General features: G+C 50.8%; 1 protein-coding gene across 3 annotated transcripts in view; it reads right to left on the minus strand.

The window, feature by feature from the left end:
- Window positions 1–249: 249 nt before the first annotated feature.
- Window positions 250–20,739, minus strand: part of DPYSL5 (dihydropyrimidinase like 5) — an 87,555-nt gene continuing 67,065 nt past the window's right edge. For 2 of the 3 annotated variants that reach the window (XM_029232843.1, XM_029232844.1), the window contains exons 6-13: window positions 20,430–20,474; window positions 18,526–18,601; window positions 17,363–17,519; window positions 12,782–12,923; window positions 11,473–11,615; window positions 9,064–9,271; window positions 5,156–5,324; window positions 2,842–3,130 (exon numbers count right to left, since the gene is read on the minus strand). In XM_029232843.1, coding sequence (XP_029088676.1) covers window positions 3,045–3,130; window positions 5,156–5,324; window positions 9,064–9,271; window positions 11,473–11,615; window positions 12,782–12,923; window positions 17,363–17,519; window positions 18,526–18,601; window positions 20,430–20,474 — 1,026 coding nt within the window. In that variant the 3' untranslated portion in view covers window positions 2,842–3,044. Of the gene's footprint in view, window positions 3,131–5,155; window positions 5,325–9,063; window positions 9,272–11,472; window positions 11,616–12,781; window positions 12,924–17,362; window positions 17,520–18,525; window positions 18,602–20,429; window positions 20,475–20,739 lie in introns of all 3 variants that reach the window. The other variant, XM_029232845.1, reaches the window with a different exon arrangement.

Raw genomic sequence — 20,739 nt, forward strand, 5'->3', positions numbered from 1 at the left:
CACCAGGAGAGAGGACTGACTACTAGCTGTCGGGCCACTGAGGCTCCCATCTCTTAACATTTTTAATCTTCAGTCTCTGCTCAGGCCTCCCAGTGAGCTGCCACCTGCCACCTAACACAAGTGAAGGCCCAAAGCTGACTTTTTTAGCAACTGAAGCCTCATCCCAGCCACTGTGGAAGAAGAGGCCCCCTACCAAGCTCCGTCTTCTTTGAAGAAACACAACTGAGACCAAGTGAGAAGTAGCTACAGTTTAATACAAACCTGCACCAGAACACAACGAGTCGGGCTGTTTTGTTTTTGCCTCAGTCAGGTGGCCAAAGCACAGGACCATGTGTCATCATGGGGTTGACACAATCTTAGCACCATGACATTTACAGAGGAGTGAGGAAGTCACTTGGGTGCTGGAGGCTCCATCCCGACCCCAGGCTGTGCCTGCCACCTGGGCAGCTGGAGGGGGTTTGGGTTTCCGAGTGGTTCTGTGGTTTCTGGGTCAGTATCGGAAAAGCCCTCATCACGGCATTGGCTTGACCGAGACCTACTGTGGACTCCTAGCACTACACACACGCGCACACACACACACACATACAGTAGCACAATTTTCTGGTAACTTAACCCCACAAACCTAGAGAGCAGCTAAGGCAAGAACAACAGTATTTATTCAGCAAGTACAAGACCAGTTTGAGAGCTGCATTCAGTGCAACCAGAGACCCTTTTCATTCCAACCAAGAGCCAATGGGGCTGGTGATGTGGCTGGCTGGAGCTCGGCACAGGGGCAGGGAATGGGTGGCAGGGGGTGACCTTTCATTTGGTTCCTTGAACCTCCTTCTGATTTTCATCTAGAAGCTCCTGGGCAAGGGTGGGTCTATGTAAGGGTCGGGGGTGAATGAAGTGGAAGGCCTTCGATGGACCACACCAACATGTGGTCTCCCAGAGCCACGGACCACGCATCTCTCAGGCGGAGGCACTCAGAGAAGGTAAAGCTTTCCTAGCCCAAGCAGGGATGCTCTGCCCCCTGGCCACCACCACTGCTTGGCTCTTTGGCATCTGCCCAAGGCCCATGACCCAGCAAGGGCTGAAAGGAATAAAGATGATGCGCGCTGTACCACGGGGTCAGCGTCACACAATTTCCTAGGCTCAGATCCCCACCAACTGTCCCCATGGCCACCACCCTCCATGAGTGTCTTTGTTGCCTCTGCTTCCTGGGTTACTGTCTCAGTCCTCTCAGCTCCTAAGTGAGGATGTGGGGACAGCTCAAACCACAGGGCAGGCCTCCAACAAGTAACTGGCTCTGGCTCAAACAGTGATACGCGTCAGTTTGTTTACAAGAAAAATTTATCTACCTGTGCAAAACAAAGCAGAATGCCTACTGGGAGAGTAAGTCTTTTAGTTGGTTAAACTCTCAGGTGGGATCTGCAAGAGATGTCACTCCACTCCTCCTGTCCACAGCTAGGGTACACAGCCAAGCTCTTAAGGACAGTCCTGGACATTTCTGGAGTCAGAAGGCCTAAGCTTTCTGGGCCACAGCTGTGAAATGGGGGAATAATACACACTCAGCTGTCGTGAGGAGCAATTGAGAGCTCATACATGAAAGGGCTTTGACAACGTGAAAAGCACTACAGAAATGTGCCGGGTATGACCACCGGCCCAAGAGACCAGGAGCCGCGTGTCAGCCCGGGTGCTCAGACCAAATGTGCAACATGATGTCACTCCCGGAGGGGGAACAAGGCTTAGCAAGGGCAGCCTCTAGTGTTTCCATGGAAACCACCTGGAGCTTTGGAGGCAGGGAGGGCCCAACTGGGAGGAGATGGAGGCCACAGGCAGGTTAGGGTGAGGTGCTGACCACAGGAGACTGCAGCCCCGGAGCAGCGCTGTGGGCTACAACCAGGTCCTGCTGGCCTGGCCTCCCACCTGGATCTAGTCCCACCCCCATCTCTCTTAGCAGGCATGAGGCCTCTCGCCAACCACACGGATGAGCGGCGGGGCCTTGGTCCAGTAGGCGGAAGCGTACAGGCGGCTGGGTGTGTGTGTGTGTGGCGTTAGTGCTGGGAGTGACCAGGGCCAGAGATGGGAAAGGCCACCCTGCTCCCTGAAGGTCTGCGGGGCCAGCATCCCGGGCACCCTCTCAGGGTGCAGGAAACTAGACCAGGAGGGGAGGGGAAGGACAGGAAGACTCCAGGAAGGGAGAAAAAGGGCCTGCGAGTCCAGTATCCCCCTCTCACCCCTGTCATCGGTGCCCTAGGCTGTCTGGTTGGTGTCGATGCAGCATCTCCTAAGGTCCACATCTATTCCTGTTTCTATGCTATGCTAGTGACACGAAGCACCGTCATTTTTCACAGGATGCACAAACAAGTCAAACCAAACCACTGCGCAAACCAAACGTGCAAAACAAAATCATATACACGCGCCTGGCACCAGCCTCATGCCCGCCCGGCCAGCCCTTCTGGGCCTGGGACTCCTGGGGGGTGGCGGAGAGGAAGCAGCTGGCAAAGGGCACAGAGTGTCCCAGCCACAACCAAACAGGGGCGGGAGATGAGTGGGGAAAAACCGGATGTCCTGGGCATGGCTGGGATGCTAACACCTGTCTGACTTGGGGAAAGTGACCACTGGGCCGAAGGGGATGGGGGAGGGAGTCCTTTTCTTTTAAAACACATCTGCTAAAGTGCTCTGGACAGCTGGCGGGTCAGCCAGGGGCAGGGCACTAAGGTCGGGCTTTCCCAAGGCCAGCCCAGAGATGGGTGTGAGAGGAGGGGCGGGGCCAGGCTCTATGCATTGGGCTCTGTGCATAGCATGGGCCCCCGGGAAGCCTGCCGAGGCCAAGGCAGGAAAGGACTGCAGCAGGAGGAACACATCTCAAAGTGCCTGTTAGGGTCGGCTCGAAGCACAGTGAATCACGTGTCAGACATGGGGAGGGCTCCCCGTGTCCCGGGGCCCCCTCAGGTGGTGCGCTGCCCAGCCCGGCCTCTCCCGCCCCCTGCAGCTGTGGCCGGAGGGCGTGTGGGCTGGTGGCAGCGGTGCATCTTCACTTGGGGGGCTGGTCAGTGCCTTTACCAAATGCCACTTGACCTGCCTCCGGGGGGAGCGAGGATCCGAGCTGAGGCTCTCTTTGGAACATGGTCATCGATCTGAGAACCTGCAAGGAAGGAAGCAGAGGGTGAGCTCCCCTGGGTAATAAAACCAGGTCCTCCGTGCTTAGGATCTAATTTAATCCTCAATCCAACTCCATCTCATTTTACAGGTGGGGAAACTGAGGCTCAGGGAAGTTAACTTGGCTAATGTCACACAGCGTATAAGTGGTAGAGCCTGGACTTGAACCCAGGTCTTCCTGGTTCAGAGCCTCCATGATTAACTGCCTTGCTACACTGCCTTCACTGCTGCCAGCCCTGGGGGTATGGTCTCTTGCCAAGCACACGGACCAGGGAGATGCCTGTTAGCAAGTGGACCTTCGCACATATGCCTCAGTGAGCAAGAGAGCGAGAAGGAAGGGTGTGCCACTGCTTTGGAAAATCAAAGAACAGCACCCCAAAGGCCCCCACGTCTCGAAGTCCCGAGACTTAGAAAAGAAGGCCTGGGAACTTCCCTGGCAGTGCAGTGGTTAAGACTCCGTGCTTCCACTGCAGGAGACATGGGTTCGATCCCTGGTCGGGGAAACAAGATTCCCGCATGCCCTGTGGTGCAGCAAAAAATAAATAAATAAATAAATTGAAAAAAAGAAAAGAAGGTCTGTGCCCCAGGGTGTGTGATGGGACATTCTTCAGCCTGTCCCGTTTAGAACAGACCAGGCTTGGGGCGGAGGGAAGGTGAGAGGCTGCCTGATGTCTGCTGAACCTGAGAGCGGTTCCGCCCAGTCTTGGCTCTGCCCGAGACTTGGGTGGGAGCAGAAGCCAGAGGCCAGAGGGGGCTCGCAGCTCTGGGGGGCCTTGCTGCTTCTCCCGAGGCTGGCGGCTGCAGGAAGCGGCAGACCCAGGCAGCCGTGGGGAGCTACACCTCGTGGACCGGCAAGGCCGGGGCTCCCGCTGACACTCCACCCCGCAGATCCCTTTCTGACTCCCTGCACTCAGTCCCATCACTGGTGGGAGTAGCAGTGGCCCTCAGGGTGGGGGAGAAGTTATCTCCGTAATGAGATTGGCTCTGAGACAATGGGGAGGGTGGTGGAGAGGACCCCTCTCCACAGGTGGTCAGCTCCTCAGTCAAGAACCACCTGAGCTGCGGCCAGCACACGGCTGGGCACAGAGGAAGCTCAGCGGGCAGCCGTGCCCCCCGGCTCCCCTCTGGTTTAGTTCTCGGCCTCTCATGTTAGGACAGTTTGTGGCTGCGTCTCACCTTCCCCAGGATCTTGCTCCTCTCACCTTCCGGCCCCAGCACGGCTCTTGCAGAGCGGAGGCTCAGTCTGCGCCAGGGCTAGTCGTGAAGGCCGTTCAGTGAGACCCGGCCTCTGCCCCTTTCAAGTAGGGATCATGGCTTCCAGCAAAGCTGCTTGCAGGACCAAGGCATCTTACCGTCTCTGCCTGCTCTCCAGTGAGGCTCGCCGTTTATGCCGCCATGACCCCCACCTTTAACTACGGCCGAGCACCTGGGACACACGCTGTCGACGATAAAGTCTCTAAGCATAGATACACCCCATATATTCTATATTGTATTACATACAGTACAATTCCGGGCAGAAAAGAAGGTGGCAAACCTGAGGTTAAGATGAGGGAGGAAAGGGTATAAGGGAAGTACCACGTCTTTCAGCGAGGCTGCTGAGGAGCGGGGTGGGGATGAGGGTGCAGACCCACGTAGCACAGAGTTAACGCTTCCGCGCTCAGATCGTCTCTGGGGCATCCCTATGTGCAGGGCCCTCAAGGTATCTCAAGGGATGAAACTATTTGAACTTAGAAACCACGGGGAAAGGCCCAAAAGGGCCATGGCCTGTTAAGAGCGGCTGGCGCCCAGGGACTGGGAGAGCCCTCCTTCCCCGCCCGCCAATATTTGTGTGTCTATAACATGGGGCCCAGCCGTCGTCACCGGGCAGGGGATTGGGGAGGGAGGGAGAAGATGAAGAGGAAAGCAGCATAAACCCCTCTGCCGGGGTGGGGTTCCTAGTCCCTCTGCCCTCCTCCTGTCCCCTCACTGTGGTGGAGATGCAGGTGCCAGGCCAAGTGGCCCTTGCTCTTACCAGAGAGGCTGAAGCTGGATTCATGAAGGTCCCTCATGCCTCCGTGTCGGGTAACAGGCCGGGTAGGAGTGTCTGCGAGTGGCGTTCCCATCTCTTTTTTCCCAGGATGCACAACGACAGCTACATCCCCCAGGTAGGGAGTGCGGTCCACTCCCCTCACCTTTAAGGTCTAGTGAAGGTGGAGAGCAGAAAAGGGGAAAAGATGATGCCATCAGAGCACAGACAGCATCAACCCTCAGGGCCAAGCCACCACCACCACCAGAGCCTCCTTGATGGCTGATAAGACTTTGGAAGCTGCCACTCTTCTTAGGACCCAAATTACTGCATGTGACAAAGCCTTCCTACACCTTGAACCCAGGGGTAGAGAATCCGCTTGTACCTCCTAAATAGTGCATATGTGTGTGAGTGTTTGCATGCATGTGCATAGAGATACCCACTGACTCCCCTTGACATCGGTGGAATGTTTTCCAAGGTAGCGGGTAGACTTCTGAGGTATTCAGCTTTAGAGAGCACCCCTCACACGGAGCAATGTCATCCCCTCACTTGCCAGGCTCTCAAGAGGCCAGGCCTTTTATTGTGATCTGACAACTTTGTGGGAATAGAGGCTAAATACAGCTGATTTGGAGATTAGAATCCCCCGGCAGCAATAGTAGTTAATTTTGTACTCACAAAGGCAATAGAGTTAAGAGCCTATATTCTACAACCAGGCTGCCTGGGTTCCACTCCTAGCTCTGTTACGTGTAAGCTGTGTGACCTTGTGCAAGTTATGTTACCTCTCTGTGCGTGTTTTCTTATTTATAAGAATACAGAGTTGTTATGAGATCAAATGAAATAGAACGCGTAAAGCTCTGGCACACGGTGAGTGACATGTAAGTACCAGCAGCTGTTATTATTGCAGGGGTCAGTTCGGGGCTTAATCATATTACAAAGTTTTGCTGCAAGAGGAAGTGTGTTGGAGTGTGTGCATAAGGTCTGAAGCGGCAGCGTAAATAATTTACACCCCAGGCACTCTTCAGTGACATAACCTCAATCTCCTTGCTGCACAATGCTTGCTGAAAACCTTGTTGAGAGAAACAACAGATAAGGGTGATATCTGGAAGGCTCTTCAGCTTACATATTCCTTTGTATTCTCCAACAGATCTGTAGTTGAGCTCAGTCCTCAGAATGTCAAAACTGGTCTGAAGTGTTTTAGCCTTTACCAGGCTGCACTTTGGGGTTCCGGGGGTGAAGGGTGGGAGTACAGACCTGATGAATCCTGGGTGAGTGACCTTGGCAGGACCCGGCTCCCGGCAGCCCCTTGCTTTGGCTTTATACAACTGGTCCCAACCCCAGAGCTACTTTCTTTCCTGAGGACCCTGCTCTGTAGGGACTGCTTATTTATAATTTGGGGGAAATGAAGTTTTTTGCGTACCTGCATTCTGTTACATAAGGGTTATACCAGAGAATAGGGAATAGAATTGGCTTTTTCTTGAGGACCTTATGTTGTCATTATAAGTGCTTTGGATAAAGGGCCTCTGAGTTGAATTTATATCAGTCCTAGAAGCTGGGCTCTTCCACTACGTCTGGCCCTAAGAGCGGTCTGATGTGAATTGGTATCTGTCTGACATTCTTGTGAGGTTGGTTTTTATTTATTTATTTATTTTTATTAGTTTTGGCTGCGTTGGGTCTTCGTTGCTGCACGTGGGCTTTTCTAGTTGCCACGAGCGGGGGCTACTCTTCCCTGTGGCACGCGGGCTTCTCATTGCGGTGGCTTCTCTTGTTTCGGAGCACGGGCTCTAGGCGCGCGCAGGCTCAGTAGTTGTGGCTCGTGGGCTCTAGAGCACAGGCTCAGTAGTTGCGGCACACGGGCTTAGCTGCTCCGCAGCATGTGGGATCTTCCTGGACCAGGAATCGAACCCGTGTCCCCTGCATTGGCAGGTGGATTCCTAACCACTGCGCTACCAGGGAAGTCCCAGGTTGGTTTTTAGAAGGGCTTCAAACACTTTCTCTGCCCTCTTTTGATCCTATTTCCTGACTAAAACATCTTTTTTTGGGAAAGCCACAGAACTGTTTGAAGATTTTTTGTTTTTTCAAATTGAGATATAATTCACATACCATAAAATTCACCATTTAAAAGAATACATTTCAGGGGTGTTTAGTGTAATTCACAAGTTTGTGCCACCAACACTGTGTAATTCCAAAATATTTTCATCACCCCCAAAAGAATCTCCGTCCCCGTGAGCAGTCACTCCCATTCTCCCCTCTGGCCAGTCCTAAGCAACCACTAATCTATTTTCTGTCTATGGATTTGCTTCTTCTGAACATTTCATATGAATGGAATCACTTAATATGTGGTCTTTTGTGACTGGATTCTTTCACTTAGCATGATGCTTTTGAGGGTCATGTGTGTTGTATGTAGCATATATTAGCACTCCATTCCCTTTTATGGCTGAATAATATTCCATTGTATGGATATACCACATTTTGTTTATTCAGTAGTTGATGGACGTGTACACTGTTCCCACTTTTTGGCCTTTATGAATAATGCTGCTATGACATTCATGTACGAGGTTTTGTGAAGACATATATTTTCATTTTTCTTGACTCTGTATATACCCAAGAGTGGAACTGCTGAGTTATTTTGGTGACTCTATAGCTAACATTTTGGGAACTGCCAAACTGTTTTCCAAAGTGGCTGCACCTTTTACATTCATCTGACGATGAACGAGGGCTCCAATTTCTCCATAGCCTCACTGACACTTGTTATTTTCCGTTTTCTTATTTTAAATCATTGCCACCCTTGGTCAGGTAGTCTAGCGTGTGAATGTGTCGCTCTTACAGTTCTTTGTGGCACGTCCCCCAGAGGTGGGGCTGAGGTCTCCTGACGTTGTCCACATCTGGGAAGCATACTGGAGATGGGACCATTCACCTACCCGAGAGATCCTGAGTTCGCTTTTGAATTGAATACTGGGATAACTAAAGTCATGCTTTTTTTTTAGGTAATCCAAGTCTGCTCCCTGATAGAAGACCTGCATTTGGGCTGGGGCTCCCAGGCCCTTGGTCATGATATTTCTAAGAACACCCACCCTTTCTAGACAGAATCTGGAAGTAGCTAGGCGGGAGCGTTTTAAACCATAATAATATTGCTTTATGCCGGAGGAAGGGAAAGGGAGACCTCATGATGATTTCACCTGTCAGTTTTGTCAGATTTGTTCTTTTCTGATGATTTGGGTTCTCCACCCAGAGGCCAGGGCTGCAGTTGGTTCCCAGCACCTGGAGTTGTCGGGACAGCTCTCAAAGGTAAGGCTGGACAATCAATCCCCAAGCAACGAGGGAACAGCCAGTCTCCTTTTGGATGAAACTCTACCCAGAGTTTGGTATCCCTGGGGGTAAGGTGGAGCCCCAAGCTTCAGTGAGCACCCAGGGTGTTTACGGAATCCGAGGACTGGATGAAACTCTCACGATAAGACCTCAGGCCACCCCCGCATGGCAGTGAGCTAGATCCGGCTTGACCAATTCATTGGGGGGCCCAGACTCAGCACAGCCCACCCAGCCTACTGCAGTTACAGGGCGGCTGTGGGGATTTTGGGGAAAGAGCATCTCCAGGGCAAATATGACAACCAGGCCAAGCCAGGAGTCCCCTGCCCCTGAGGGACGACAAGAAGCCTGGATGTCAGGGATAGCTATGAGCACCTCATAGTACCCCCGGGCTCCCAGGGAGTTGGGGACCCTTCCCAATAAATTTTACTTTGTTACAGGTGCTCCTTTTCTACTATTTTGATTGTTCCCAAAGTGACTATTCAGGCAATAAGATTTGGTGGAAAGACAGAGTGAGAACATCTTTGAGATTTAAAAGTCATATAGGATGTCGCCGCCAGGGGCCTTCAACCTCTTCCCACACGTCTTCTTCGCCCCCCCCCCCACCTTACCTTTTCTCTCTGGACCAGCTTCTTGTAGACAGTGTCTGGGAAGGACCTCAAGGGGCAGAACTTGCCGGTGCCCTCAGCGCACATGAAGACGCCGTTCTCGTACACGACCCGCCCCCGGCTGATGGTGACCAGTGGGACACCGTGGCAACGCATGTTCTCGTACAGGTTGAAGTCTCCTCCCTGCACCTGGGTGCTGGCTGAGATGGTCCTGGTGGGAAGGCAGTGGCAGGAGAGAACGCTCTGAGAGGAGGTATAGATGTCACAGCTCAACAGAAGGGAAGGTACTTAGCAGGAAGGGAAGATGCTCAGTGGGAAGGGATAACGCTCAGTGGGAAGGGAAGATGCTCAGTGGGAAGGGAAGATGCTCAGTGGGAAGGGAAGATGCTCAGTGGGAAGGGATAATGCTCAGTGGGAAGGGATAATGTTCAGTGGGAAGGGATGCTGCTCAGTGGGAAGGGATAATGCTCAGTAGGAAGGGATGACCCCCAAAGGCTAGGATGGACTGTGAGCCCCACAAATTTATATGTTGAAGTCCTAGCCCCCAGTACCTCAGAATGTGACTGTATTTGGAGATAGGGCCTTTAAAGAACCAATTAAAGTGAAATGAGGTCATATAGGTGGACCCTAATCCAATCAAATGGGTGTCCTGATAAGAAGAGGAAATTGAGACACCAGAAGTGCACGCACAGAGGAAGTGCCATGTGAAGACAGAGGGAGAAGATGGCCATCTACAAACCAAGGAGAGAGGCCTCAGAATGAAATCAACTCTGCTGACCCCTTGATCTTGGACTTCTAGTCTCCAGAACTGTGAGAAAATAAACTTCTACTGTTTAAGCCTCCCGTCTGTGGTATTTTGTTATGGCAGCCCTAGCGGACTAATACACTGGGCTGTACTCTAGGGGTCTTTCTGCCAATAGCAATCCCTAACAGCCACACCTGCAGCAGCAGCAGGGACCAGCCCCAGGCTGGATGCAGAACCCGGCTTCTCAAGTGCCCTAATGGAGAAGCAGTGTGGGGATCCCAGCAGGGAGGTGCGTTTCTTTGCAATTCAACTTTTTATCTTCAAAATCCCTGCACATTTTTGTCTATCTTGTTCACTGCTAGCTTGTGCACCTAGAAAAGTGCTCAGCAAATGGTGGCACTTTTCTATTTGTTGAGTGACTGAATGAAATTTAACATTAAAAAACAATTCCCAGGGCTTCCCTGGTGGCACAGTGGTTGAGAGTCCGCCTGCCGATGCAGGGGACACGGGTTCGTGCCCCGGTTCGGGAAGATCCCACATGCCGCAGAGCGGCTGGGTCCGTGAGCCATGGCCGCTGAGCCTGCGTGTCCGGAGCCTGTGCTCCGCAATGGGAGAGGCCACAACAGTGAGAGGCCCGCGTACCGCAAAAAAAAAAAACAAAAAACAAAAAACAATTCCCATTACCCTGCTCAAATCTCTGAGTAAAGATGATGCCCTGGGGCTTCCCTGGTGGCGCAGTGGTTGGGAATCCGCCTGCCAGTGCAGGGGACAGGGGTTCGAACCCCGATCCGGGAAGATCCCACATGTCGCGGAGCAGCTAAGCCCGTGCACCACAACTACTGAGGCTGCTCTCTAGAGCCCACGAGCCACAACGACTGAGCCAGCGTGCCACAACTACCGAAGCCTGTGCACCTAGAGCCCATGCTCTGCCACAAGAGAAGCCACCGCAGTGAGAAGCCAGTGCACTGCAAGGAAGAGTAGCCCCTGCTCGCCAGAACTAGAGAAAGCCTCTGTGCAGCAATGAAGACTCAACGCAGCCAAAACAAAATAAATTAAATAAATTAACTAAAAAAAAAGATGATGCTCATAACAGGTGAGTTATCCTGTGGCTTGATAACTCCTGATTCACATCATTTACCCACTCAACTTGTGTTCATTAACGCCATGGGTGTCAAGCGCTGTGTGCTCAAGGGGACACACACCCTCAACGGGAGAAGCAGAGTGTTGGTGTAAGAGTCCGGAACTGAGTGTCAGGACATCTATCTGGTTCAGCCAATTATTAGCTATGTCATGTGGGGAGTCCCTCTACTCTCTGCTCTTAGTTTCTTCAACAGTAAAATGGAAATAAGAACTTTAGGCTTAAGTGCTTCTTGGGGCTATGTGAAAAGCAAACGAGATAGTTGATGTGACCTAGCTCTGAAAAACTGTAAAGTGCCGTGCACATGGAGCTGCACTATAGCAGATCTTCAGACCTTCTTGCTCACTGTTGCATTCCTAGTGCTTGGACCATGGCAAGCCCTCAAGTATTTGTTGAATTGAGCACACCTTAGGGTCATCTTGCTCTATGCTATAAGTAGTGCAAAGATGATATGCTTTTGGAGCTCTGTAATATAAGGCCCTTAAAATCCCAAGTCCCTCTAGCCCTGGAGACTAGCAGCAGGTTTTACTTTGTAGCTTCTGGGTCCCACACCACCACGTCGGCATCGGCTCCAGGGATGATGCGGCCCTTGCGGGGATACAGGTTGAGAATCTTCGCTGCATTGGAACTGGTAACAGCCACAAAACGGTTCTCATCCATTTTTCCTCCAACCTGAAACATTGCAAAAGTGTTAGGTCAACTGAGGCCCTGTGTGTGTGCCTCAAATCCTGGGTCACGCTTGACCCTGGCCTGAGGGCTTTTAGTTGCTCAGAACAATGGTGCTGAGAAGGACAACGCCACGGGCATCATCTCAGATGAGCCAACTTGCTAGGCTTGGTTCCATGCTACTCCTCTCTCCTTCTTGCAGCAATGGGGGCGGGTGGGCCCTTGTTCCAAAAGGTTGCTTTCCTGGTGCAAATCTACCTCCTGTTTGTAAAACCAGGTCTACTCGGTACTCACTCTGGATAAATCAGGAGCTTCCCTGCATCCACGAAGGGACATATATTCTCTCCTGGAAAGGCATCTTATCGTCCCACCCATGAAGGCACCGTGGACCCTTTTCAAAGGGGATTCTGGAGCTGCCTCATGGGTCTTCCCCGAGCTGGTTGTTTAGGCTTGAGGATTTCAAATCTCTTTGGCCTCATACTCTATGCTGCATCTAATCTGTGATAGGTCAAGATCAAAACTACTTATTCTTCACGGGCAGAACAGGAGGTATTCAAATGAAGTCCCAGCCTCTATCTTTATTATTGGACAAAAGATATCAAGATCTTTAAAAAGGTTCATATCCCTTGGCCCAGAAATCCGCTTCTAGGAATCTGTCCTCAGGAAATAATTAGAAATGCTGATGTACGCTCATGAACAAAGAGATTCTCTGCAGCATTATTTCTAAGAGCAAAAATTTGAAACAGCTGAAAGTTCCAAACATCGTGGAAGGATTCATTGAAGTATGGCACTGCCGTTGGAGGGAATATTATTTAGCCATTAAAAATATGTTTTTAAAGAATTTTTACTGATACAGGAAGACACTCAAAATACACTGTTATATGAAAAGAAGATGAACCCAGTAATTAAAATAATGTATAGTACATGCATAGAGCTGGAAAGAAATATACCAAAATATTAATAATTTCCCAGTATGGAATTATGGGGTTTTTTCCTAATACTTTGCCGTATTTTCCAAATTTTTACGCTAGGCATTATTACCTTTCCGATCAGGAAAAAAAATACCTTTTCTGTTTTCCTTTTGAGTGAAACAGGAGCTGTGGTTGACCCAGCCCTCCTAAGGGTGAAAATTCTTCTGAGGCCCAGAGTGGGGAGGGGTCGTGGGAACATACCACTCCTCTCTCCCAGATGACGCTCATGCGGTCCTGTACGCCGCTCACGCCGTGTGGGATCTTGGTGAAGTCCTCCTTGCCCATAGCTTTCTGCTTCGTGGTGAAAGGCCGGTGATCTGACGCCACAATGTTCAGAGTATCACTGGGTAGAGAGAAGGACATGACCAGTAAGGGGAGGGGAGGCCAGGGTCCCAGAGGGTGGGGACAGGGACAGAGAAAAAACCTTCACTTGGAAACCCGGCAAAGCTGGTTTCGATCTCAGCTCTGCCACTTCATAGCTGTATGGCCTCTAGCGAGTTATCTGTGAGAGCCTCAGTTTACACATCTGCAGAATGAGTGTATGTGCCAACTGTGGCACAGAATGCCAGCGTCACGGGAGACACTGAGAGTCTTTGGATGTTAAGAGAACTAACGGGTGGAGAAAAATTGAACTTAAGAGTTTAACTAAGGGCTTCCCTGGTGGCACAGTGGTTAAGAATCCACCTGCCAATGCAGGGGACATGGGTTCAAGCCCTGGTCTGGGAAGATCCCACATGCCGTGGGGCAACCACAACTACTGAGCCCGCGTGCCACAGCTACTGAGCCTGTGTGCCACAGTTACTGAAAACTGCGCGCCTAGAGCCCGTGCTCCACAAGAGTAGCCACCACAATGAAGCCCGCACACTGCAACGAAGAGTAGCTCCCGCTCGCTGCAACTAGAGAAAGCCTGCGCACAGCAATGAAGACCCAACGCAGCCAAAAATAAATAAATAAATTAAAAAAAAAGAGTTTAACTAAAGTGAGAGGGTGGAGGTAGTTTTACTTCCATAGAACCATATGCCGACTCCCTCTCATCTCCCTCCTCAACCTGCACCAGGCCCTGCTGGCAATAAGCATGTGCTTGGTAAAACACTCGAGTTCCCTGTTAAGCTTTGCTTGGATGTGAGGGCTCTCCTGGCCCTGCAGGGAAGAGGAAGGACAAGGCGGAAGAGAAGTCTGCCTTGATCAACCAGCAACGACGTGCCAGTGGTTCATCGCCGCTGCCATCTGTGAACATGGTCCTCAAATGGTTGCTGAGGCTACGGTGGGTAAGGCACGGCCAGGCTCTCGAGGGGTTCCGGGCCAGCTCAGAACTCGGGGCAGAGACTTACATCAGTGAGAGTGCACATAGCATGCCACTCTGTGGCATGGGCTGGTAGCTCCCTGCGCCAAAGTCGCTGTTCTGGGCCCTCTCAGAGACTGCGGGAGGGGCTCTTCCACAGAGCAGAGGGTTTATTCTAGGGTCTCCTGGGGATCCCCACATCCCCCAGACCTGCAGAACCCACCAGAGATAAACAGAATCTTTAGGTTTTCACTTGCTCCTCAGGGATCCTCCAGACACCCGGGTAGGGCTCAGATCAGAAGATGCCCATCAGAGTCCTGGGTTGAGGGTCTGGGACCCCAGGACCCCATGCTTTAACTGACAAGTCTTACTGAGCACCCACTTTTCTAAAAAGGCCCCTACACAAATAAGTGCTTACTAGGCAAGAGTGAATGGGGGGGCACATTACAGAAGGGCTTTTGGGGTCCCCTGATGCTGCCCTGAATCTGAGAGGTATGACAGACCCATCCTTACTCTTTAAAGTTTAAAACACCACTGCCTTTTGTTAAGTACTTTAAAAATATATATGTTCAAATGAAAAAATTTCTGATCCCTTTGAGAAGTCAGATTTTAAATAAAGGACAAATCCTTATATCTATAGATTGTACTTATTACCCTGGTATATTCGAAGAAACCACATCCTAAAGTAGATCATTATGAAACAGCTCATATTTTCTTATAGAAATATGATAATTGGTGTCTGGGTTTTCTATCAAGTATTTTGCATAATACCAATTATCACCAACAACGTCATAGAAGCAAAATTATAGTAATCATAAATTCCTAAAAATGTAAAAACTATGCTCCAAATTCTATAAAACTGCACACGTTTACAATATGCACTGATTAAAAAAGGGATTTGGGGACTTCCCTGGTGGCACAGTGATTAAGACTCTGAGCTTCCAATGCAGGGGGCCTGGGTTCGATCCCTGATCTGGGAACTAGATCCCACAGGCCGTAACTAAGGGTTCGTGTGCTATAACTAAGGAGCCAGCGAGTCGCAACTAAGGAGCCCATGAGCTGCAACGAAGGAGCCCGCCTGCTGCAACTAAGACCCAATGCAACCAAATAAATAAATATTAAAAAATGGGATTCAAACTATTCTCATAATAGTTCACATGAAATTATAATTCTATTTAAATGAATAGAAGTTAGTTAAATAATTTAAATAGGGCTTCCCTGGTGGCGCAGTGGTTGAGAGTCCGCCTGCCGATGCAGGGGACACAGGCTCGTGCCCGGTCTGGGAAGATCCCACATGCCGCGGAGCGGCTGGGCCCGTGAGCCATGGCTGCTGAGTCTGTGCGTCCGGAGCCTGTGCTCCGCAACGGGAGAGGCCACAACAGTGAGAGGCCTGCGTACCGCAAAAAAAAAAATAAATAAATAAATAAATAAATAAATAATAATTTAAATAAATTTGACAAAATAGGCTAGATATAAAAACTTGAATTATTCGATTAATAATACTTTTCTTCCCCTGCCTATTTAAATTTGTGTGGCTTTGGGCACTGTAATTTGGGTGGGTTGGGAGTTTTACTACCTTTTTGTTCTTTCAGTAAATTTGCTTGTGGCAAGCAGAGGTATTTCAAAAGATTCTTTGATCTTGGAACTGAGCCCAAATTCTTATAGTGGGTTCTTGATACTTGTTTGTTTTTGCTGTGTTGATAATGATGAAAAGGAGGCCGGTTTTTTCCCAACAACAAGCATTTTTAAAAGAAAGAGCTGATCTAGCATTTCTCCCTTTACTCTCTCAAATTGGTTAAATCTGTCAGAGCTGCCACTGCTCAGAATCACAGCAAAACTATGGGACAGACTTTAATTACTGCCACTGTGCCACAGCATATCCTGCCCCTCCAGGGGCCACCTTCACCCCGGGACCCTACTGCCTGCACTCCAGTTGTATTTGGAAAGCCCCACACTGCTCTTTCGGTTGTTAACGTAGCAGGATGTGGAGTGGAAATTTTCCAGTTGTTAGCCAACCAGGACTGAAAACTAAGGACATGGATGAAATAAAAGCCCCATTATCTAACGACAGCCACCTCCAACTGGGGCTGGTCACTTACATCAACACCCCCCCACCATCACCCTAACAGAGGTGTATCACCACCCCTAGGTCTTGTAAAAGCAGAAGACAGGGAGGGCGACTGAGGTGTTGGCAGAATGGTGAGTCCTGCAGTCTCTCCCTTCTTCCTCTTTTCATGGGTTGAATGGTGCTTTCCTCTCCCCCAAGTAGTCTCAAGAGGGGACATTTCAAGAGGTTCACCTGTGGAGAACAGAGGTGACAGCAGCGGGCACCTGCCTGAGCCTCTGGGTGAGGAGAGCCAGGGGTGGGGGCCAGCCTGCCCTCCCACCGTAGGGAGTGGCAAAGCTGTGTGAGCTTGCTCTGGGCCCCAGATACTGTAGAAGGCGGCCAGGCTTAAGCTGCTTGGCCAGATTCTTGTTCACAGGGAATTGCTAGTTCTGGAAGCCGGGAAGGTACGGGAAGGAGAGGTCAAGCTGCACTCCATCTCCTGTGTCAGAGGATTGCGTGAGGGTGACTCAAGAGAGCCTGTATCTGGGCACATGCCCCATACAAGGAGGGCCCCAAAGGCCAGTCACTTTTAGCCAGAGAAGCAGCAACAATTAGTGCAGGAGTACAGATCGTGTTGGGTATGGAATGGAATTCCCCACCCCTTTAATCCTAACCCCTATTAATTCTCTGAGCTGGGGGGTGGGAGGGGAAGAGACTGACTTTTGAACTGAACTGGACTTCAATAAGCAAAAGAGAAGAAAAAGCAATGGCCTTTACCAGTATCAAAATGTCACTAGAGGCAAGAAAGAATTTGAAGCAAAACGAAACAAAATCTTTCCATGTTTGTGTCCCAACAAATTCAGACGATTCATTAAAGCATTTTATTTAGACCTGGGTGGAATGGGGAAAAGCAGTGTTAGAAAAAGAAGAGCTGGGGAAAGGGAGGTCTGGAGGAAGATGTTACGGGGAAAGAGGGAGAAGGTGCAGAAGGAAAAGGGGAAGAGGAAAGAAAGGAGGGAGAAACACATGGAAGGAGGGAGGTACATACAACGAGAGAAAACCACGTGGGACACAATGAGAAGAGGGAGAGGTGAAGAAAGACGAGAGATAGAAAGATGCACAGATTTTCTAGGGTAAGTCAGAGACCACATCCTAGAGTTCCCCAGTGGTCTCCAGTGTAAGGTGTCAATATCCTTTGAAATTCTGAAAAACCACTTTTCACAGTTTTATATACGCTCTTTACTCGTCACCTCAGAAGCTCTCATCCAAATCAAGTGGTGATAGGAGCTGCATGGAGAAGCTAACAAAAGCAAAAATCATCCTCTGGACACAACGAAATCAAACTTAGGTCAGGTTTGGGGCCTCTACGATATCACCTTAAAGATCTACAAATTCCCGGAATGGCGCACATTGTGAGATAATGCCGCGCCGTGGTCCTGCTGAAACACCTTACTTGGCCAGCAGGCTCATGAGGTAGGTTGAGGTGTTGGTGTCCAGTCTCAGGGGAGGCACCGTGACATAGGCGGCTGCATGGGACCAGTCCTGGTGGTAGTAGTGCAAGCCCGTCAGTGTGGCGTGCGCGGCGGTGGTCTCGGCCAGCACGACCTTCCCTGAAAGGAGAGGGTTCAAACCGTCACCAGGAGGCCAGTGAACCTGGGAGATCATTGGTCTGAGCCTCTCACGGGGCAGGTGAAGGAGCTGAAGTCAGAGAGGAAGGGACTTGCCCGAGCTCAGCTGGGCATCTGAGGGCAAGGTCAGACTGTTCTCTGTCCCCGTGCTGACTGCAGGCAAGAACAGAAGGGCGAGGGCGCCGAGGCGGGGCAGCACTCGTCTGTTTTCCGAGCAGGCGGCTGCTGGAAGCAGCTTCAGGAGAAAACTGGGGGTGGCACCGTAGCAGGGGATAGAGGGCAGGGAGACGGAGGTGGGAGGCTGGAACAACAGCACAGGAGAGACGGCGAAGGGGGTCCCGCTGAAGAAGCAAGAGTCAGGATTTGGAGGGCAATGTGGTGGGAAGGCTGAAGGCCCTTGCTCCCAATTTATATCCTCAGGTTTGTGACCGTGACCTGTTTCTCCTGTTACTGGGCCCTCACTGGCACCCCGAGCCGGACTGGGAGTACAAGCACGTACAAAGCCTTCAGGTGCTGCCAGGTGCTCCGACACACAGGTGCCCTGGGGCTGGTACACTGGGTTCCTGAAAGGGACGCTGGGCCCTCACAGTGTCGTTTCTCCAGGGACTTCCCAGGCATTTCCCCCCTGAAATGTCCGTTGGAACTGGTCCAGGATTTCATGTTGGTTACCAACGCAACCACTAGCAAAACCCAAGAGACTGAAAAAAATACCTGTTAATGAGCTGATTGAAAACTTGGAAAACTTTACCAGACCCAGGAGAGGTGACGGACACTTCCGTAAAGCTGTTATGCAAACAAGTGTGCAGGGGAAAACACTGGTGCCAATGCACTGAACCCAGGCCAGTGCAGGGTGCTTGTGAGGAAGACAGCCAGAGAGAAAAGGGAAAGGCAGGCTCAGGGCCTGGCCCCAGGAGCCGGGCTGGGAAGTGCATGGAGCTGCTGGGCCCCACCACACACGGGCGCTGCTCAGCCCAGCCTACGGACTCACCTTGCATCTTAGCAGCTGCAATAACGTCACCGGCCGAGATGCTGGACACGTTGACCAGGTAGATGGGACAGTGAGTCTAAGGACGGGAAACACGGTGGGAAGGAGAGAGCATCAACCCCATAACCTAACAAGGACCAAGGTGACCGGACCAGCCCAGTCCTGGCCCCAGCGCTGCCCCCTGCATCGCTTAGCACTCCCCTCAGGGTGGCGGTCTTCTGCTGGGAATGGAGGGCTGGTGGCTGCAGGCTGGGGAACCCCACGAAACAAGGAGGGGACAGGCAGCGCCCAGCACCAGAGCCCAGCAGGGGGACATCAGGGCAAGATGCCAAGTGCTGAACCTCACATTTTCTACCAGCCAACACCTAGACTATTTACAACTTGAAATGAGGGACTCTTCATTTCCTATTCATGAACGTGATGACCTAGAGACAGTTGTGTATTATATCCCATATCTAAAATGATGATGTCTGCCATCTGCCATATCAGTAGACGGAATGTACCCTGGAGAAGAAACAATACACAAGAGGTTCAGGGCTCACAGTCTACACCAGACAGGACCGGTCTTGCAAATGGACACCTGGATTATAATACTGATTAGCTTTTCCTCTATCAAGCTGTGTGACCACGGTCCACGGCTTCACTTCTCTGGGCATGTATTTGAACTAAGAAAACGAGGAGCTGCCCTTCTGTTATTCAGATCTTTCCTAATTCTGGGGTAAGCTTCCATCAGGAAGTAATTGATAGTGTAACTATTGTTAGGACAGTAAAACAATGTCCTTGTCCAGCTCCTGGACTTATAAAGGGCTAATGGGAAACTGTTTTCCCAAATGTTACGCTAATGCCTTCTTTGCCTGTCAGATTAGGAGGATAGAGAATTTAGGGGCTGGCCTGACATTTGATGTGCTTGGCACAAGTTTCCTGACTAATTCTGAGACCAACTGGACCTCCAACCTCTGTGTTCCCCTGGCGTTCCTAACACCACATCCTCAGCTCACAGCCTTCAGGGTAGCCTAGGTCTTTCTGGAGGAGAAGTTCTTAAGTGTTAGCGCCCATTAGGATCATTAGCGGGCTTGTTAAAACACAGGTTGCTGGGCGTCACCCCCAGTTTCTGATTCAGTGGGTCTGAACAGGCCTGAGCATTTGCATTTCTGAGTTCCTATTTCTAACAAATGATGTTGATGCAGCTGGTCCAGAGACCACACTTAGAAAACTAGAGTTCAGATTATCTGAGCAAATAGAACACTTAATGATGGTTTAGGAGGAGAAAGGATCTTGGTACAGTGTTCTCCTGTTTTTAAAGTGCTTTTCCTTCCACGACTCCTTTGATCCTCACAACCGTCCTGTGAGGAGTGGGCGATATTATCATTCCGATTTTAGATAATAAAATAGTCTCTCGGAGTGGTTGATTGACTTGCGTGGGACTGGAAGCTTGTCTTTGGTCAAGGCCCCAAAGTGTGTGCTCATTCCCACCACCACACTGCATCAGTGCCCCCTTACCCTGAACCATACCAAGGAAAAATCATGAATGGCCCAGAGGCAGAGGTTCGAATCATGATTCTCTAAGCAAACGTCTCTCTGCTCCTCTACAAGGAACAGATTCCAGCTGCCATGAGGCTCTGTGGTCCCCACCTTGCCCTGCCTCTGCTGGGAGGCATTTCCATTTGAGCAATGAACCAGGTCTCAGCAAGATCAGCAGGGTAGAACGGAGAGCCGGTGGCAGGGAGGACTCCTGCCAGGTCTGTGGGAATAGCAACGGTGTTGTTCATTCAGCAAACGGTGTTCATTGGCGGTCCTGGGAGCCAGGCATGGGGCTGGCACCCAGAGCAGAATGGGACTCTACTGTACAGGCTGGGTTCTGACCCCAGAGTTGAGAATGGGCTGAGGGTGAGCTGGGGTCTACTTACTCTGTTTGCAATGGTGATAACTCGGTGAGTGGCTTCTGCCTCCACCTGTTAGAAACAGAGGACAGGAAGAAAACAAGCTTCACCATCTCCCCAAGCAAGCTTACATCTCCCTGACACCCCACCTCGTACGCAGAAAGTGCTGGAATGTCTGACTCAGAGCTGGAGTGACAAACAGCACCCACAGGGGCTGGCTCGGGGGGAAACCCTGGGCAGGGGCACCAAGCTCCAACCACCTCTGCTCACACTGAGAGAACCCCGGGACTTAGGGTTCTAGGCACGTCTTTGCTGGATGCTACTCAGGGCTTAATTA

Source organism: Monodon monoceros, unplaced genomic scaffold, assembly GCF_005190385.1.
Source record: "Monodon monoceros isolate NGI ecotype Baffin Bay Population unplaced genomic scaffold, NGI_Narwhal_1 Super_Scaffold_19, whole genome shotgun sequence".
NCBI classification, from domain to species: domain Eukaryota; kingdom Metazoa; phylum Chordata; class Mammalia; order Artiodactyla; family Monodontidae; genus Monodon; species Monodon monoceros.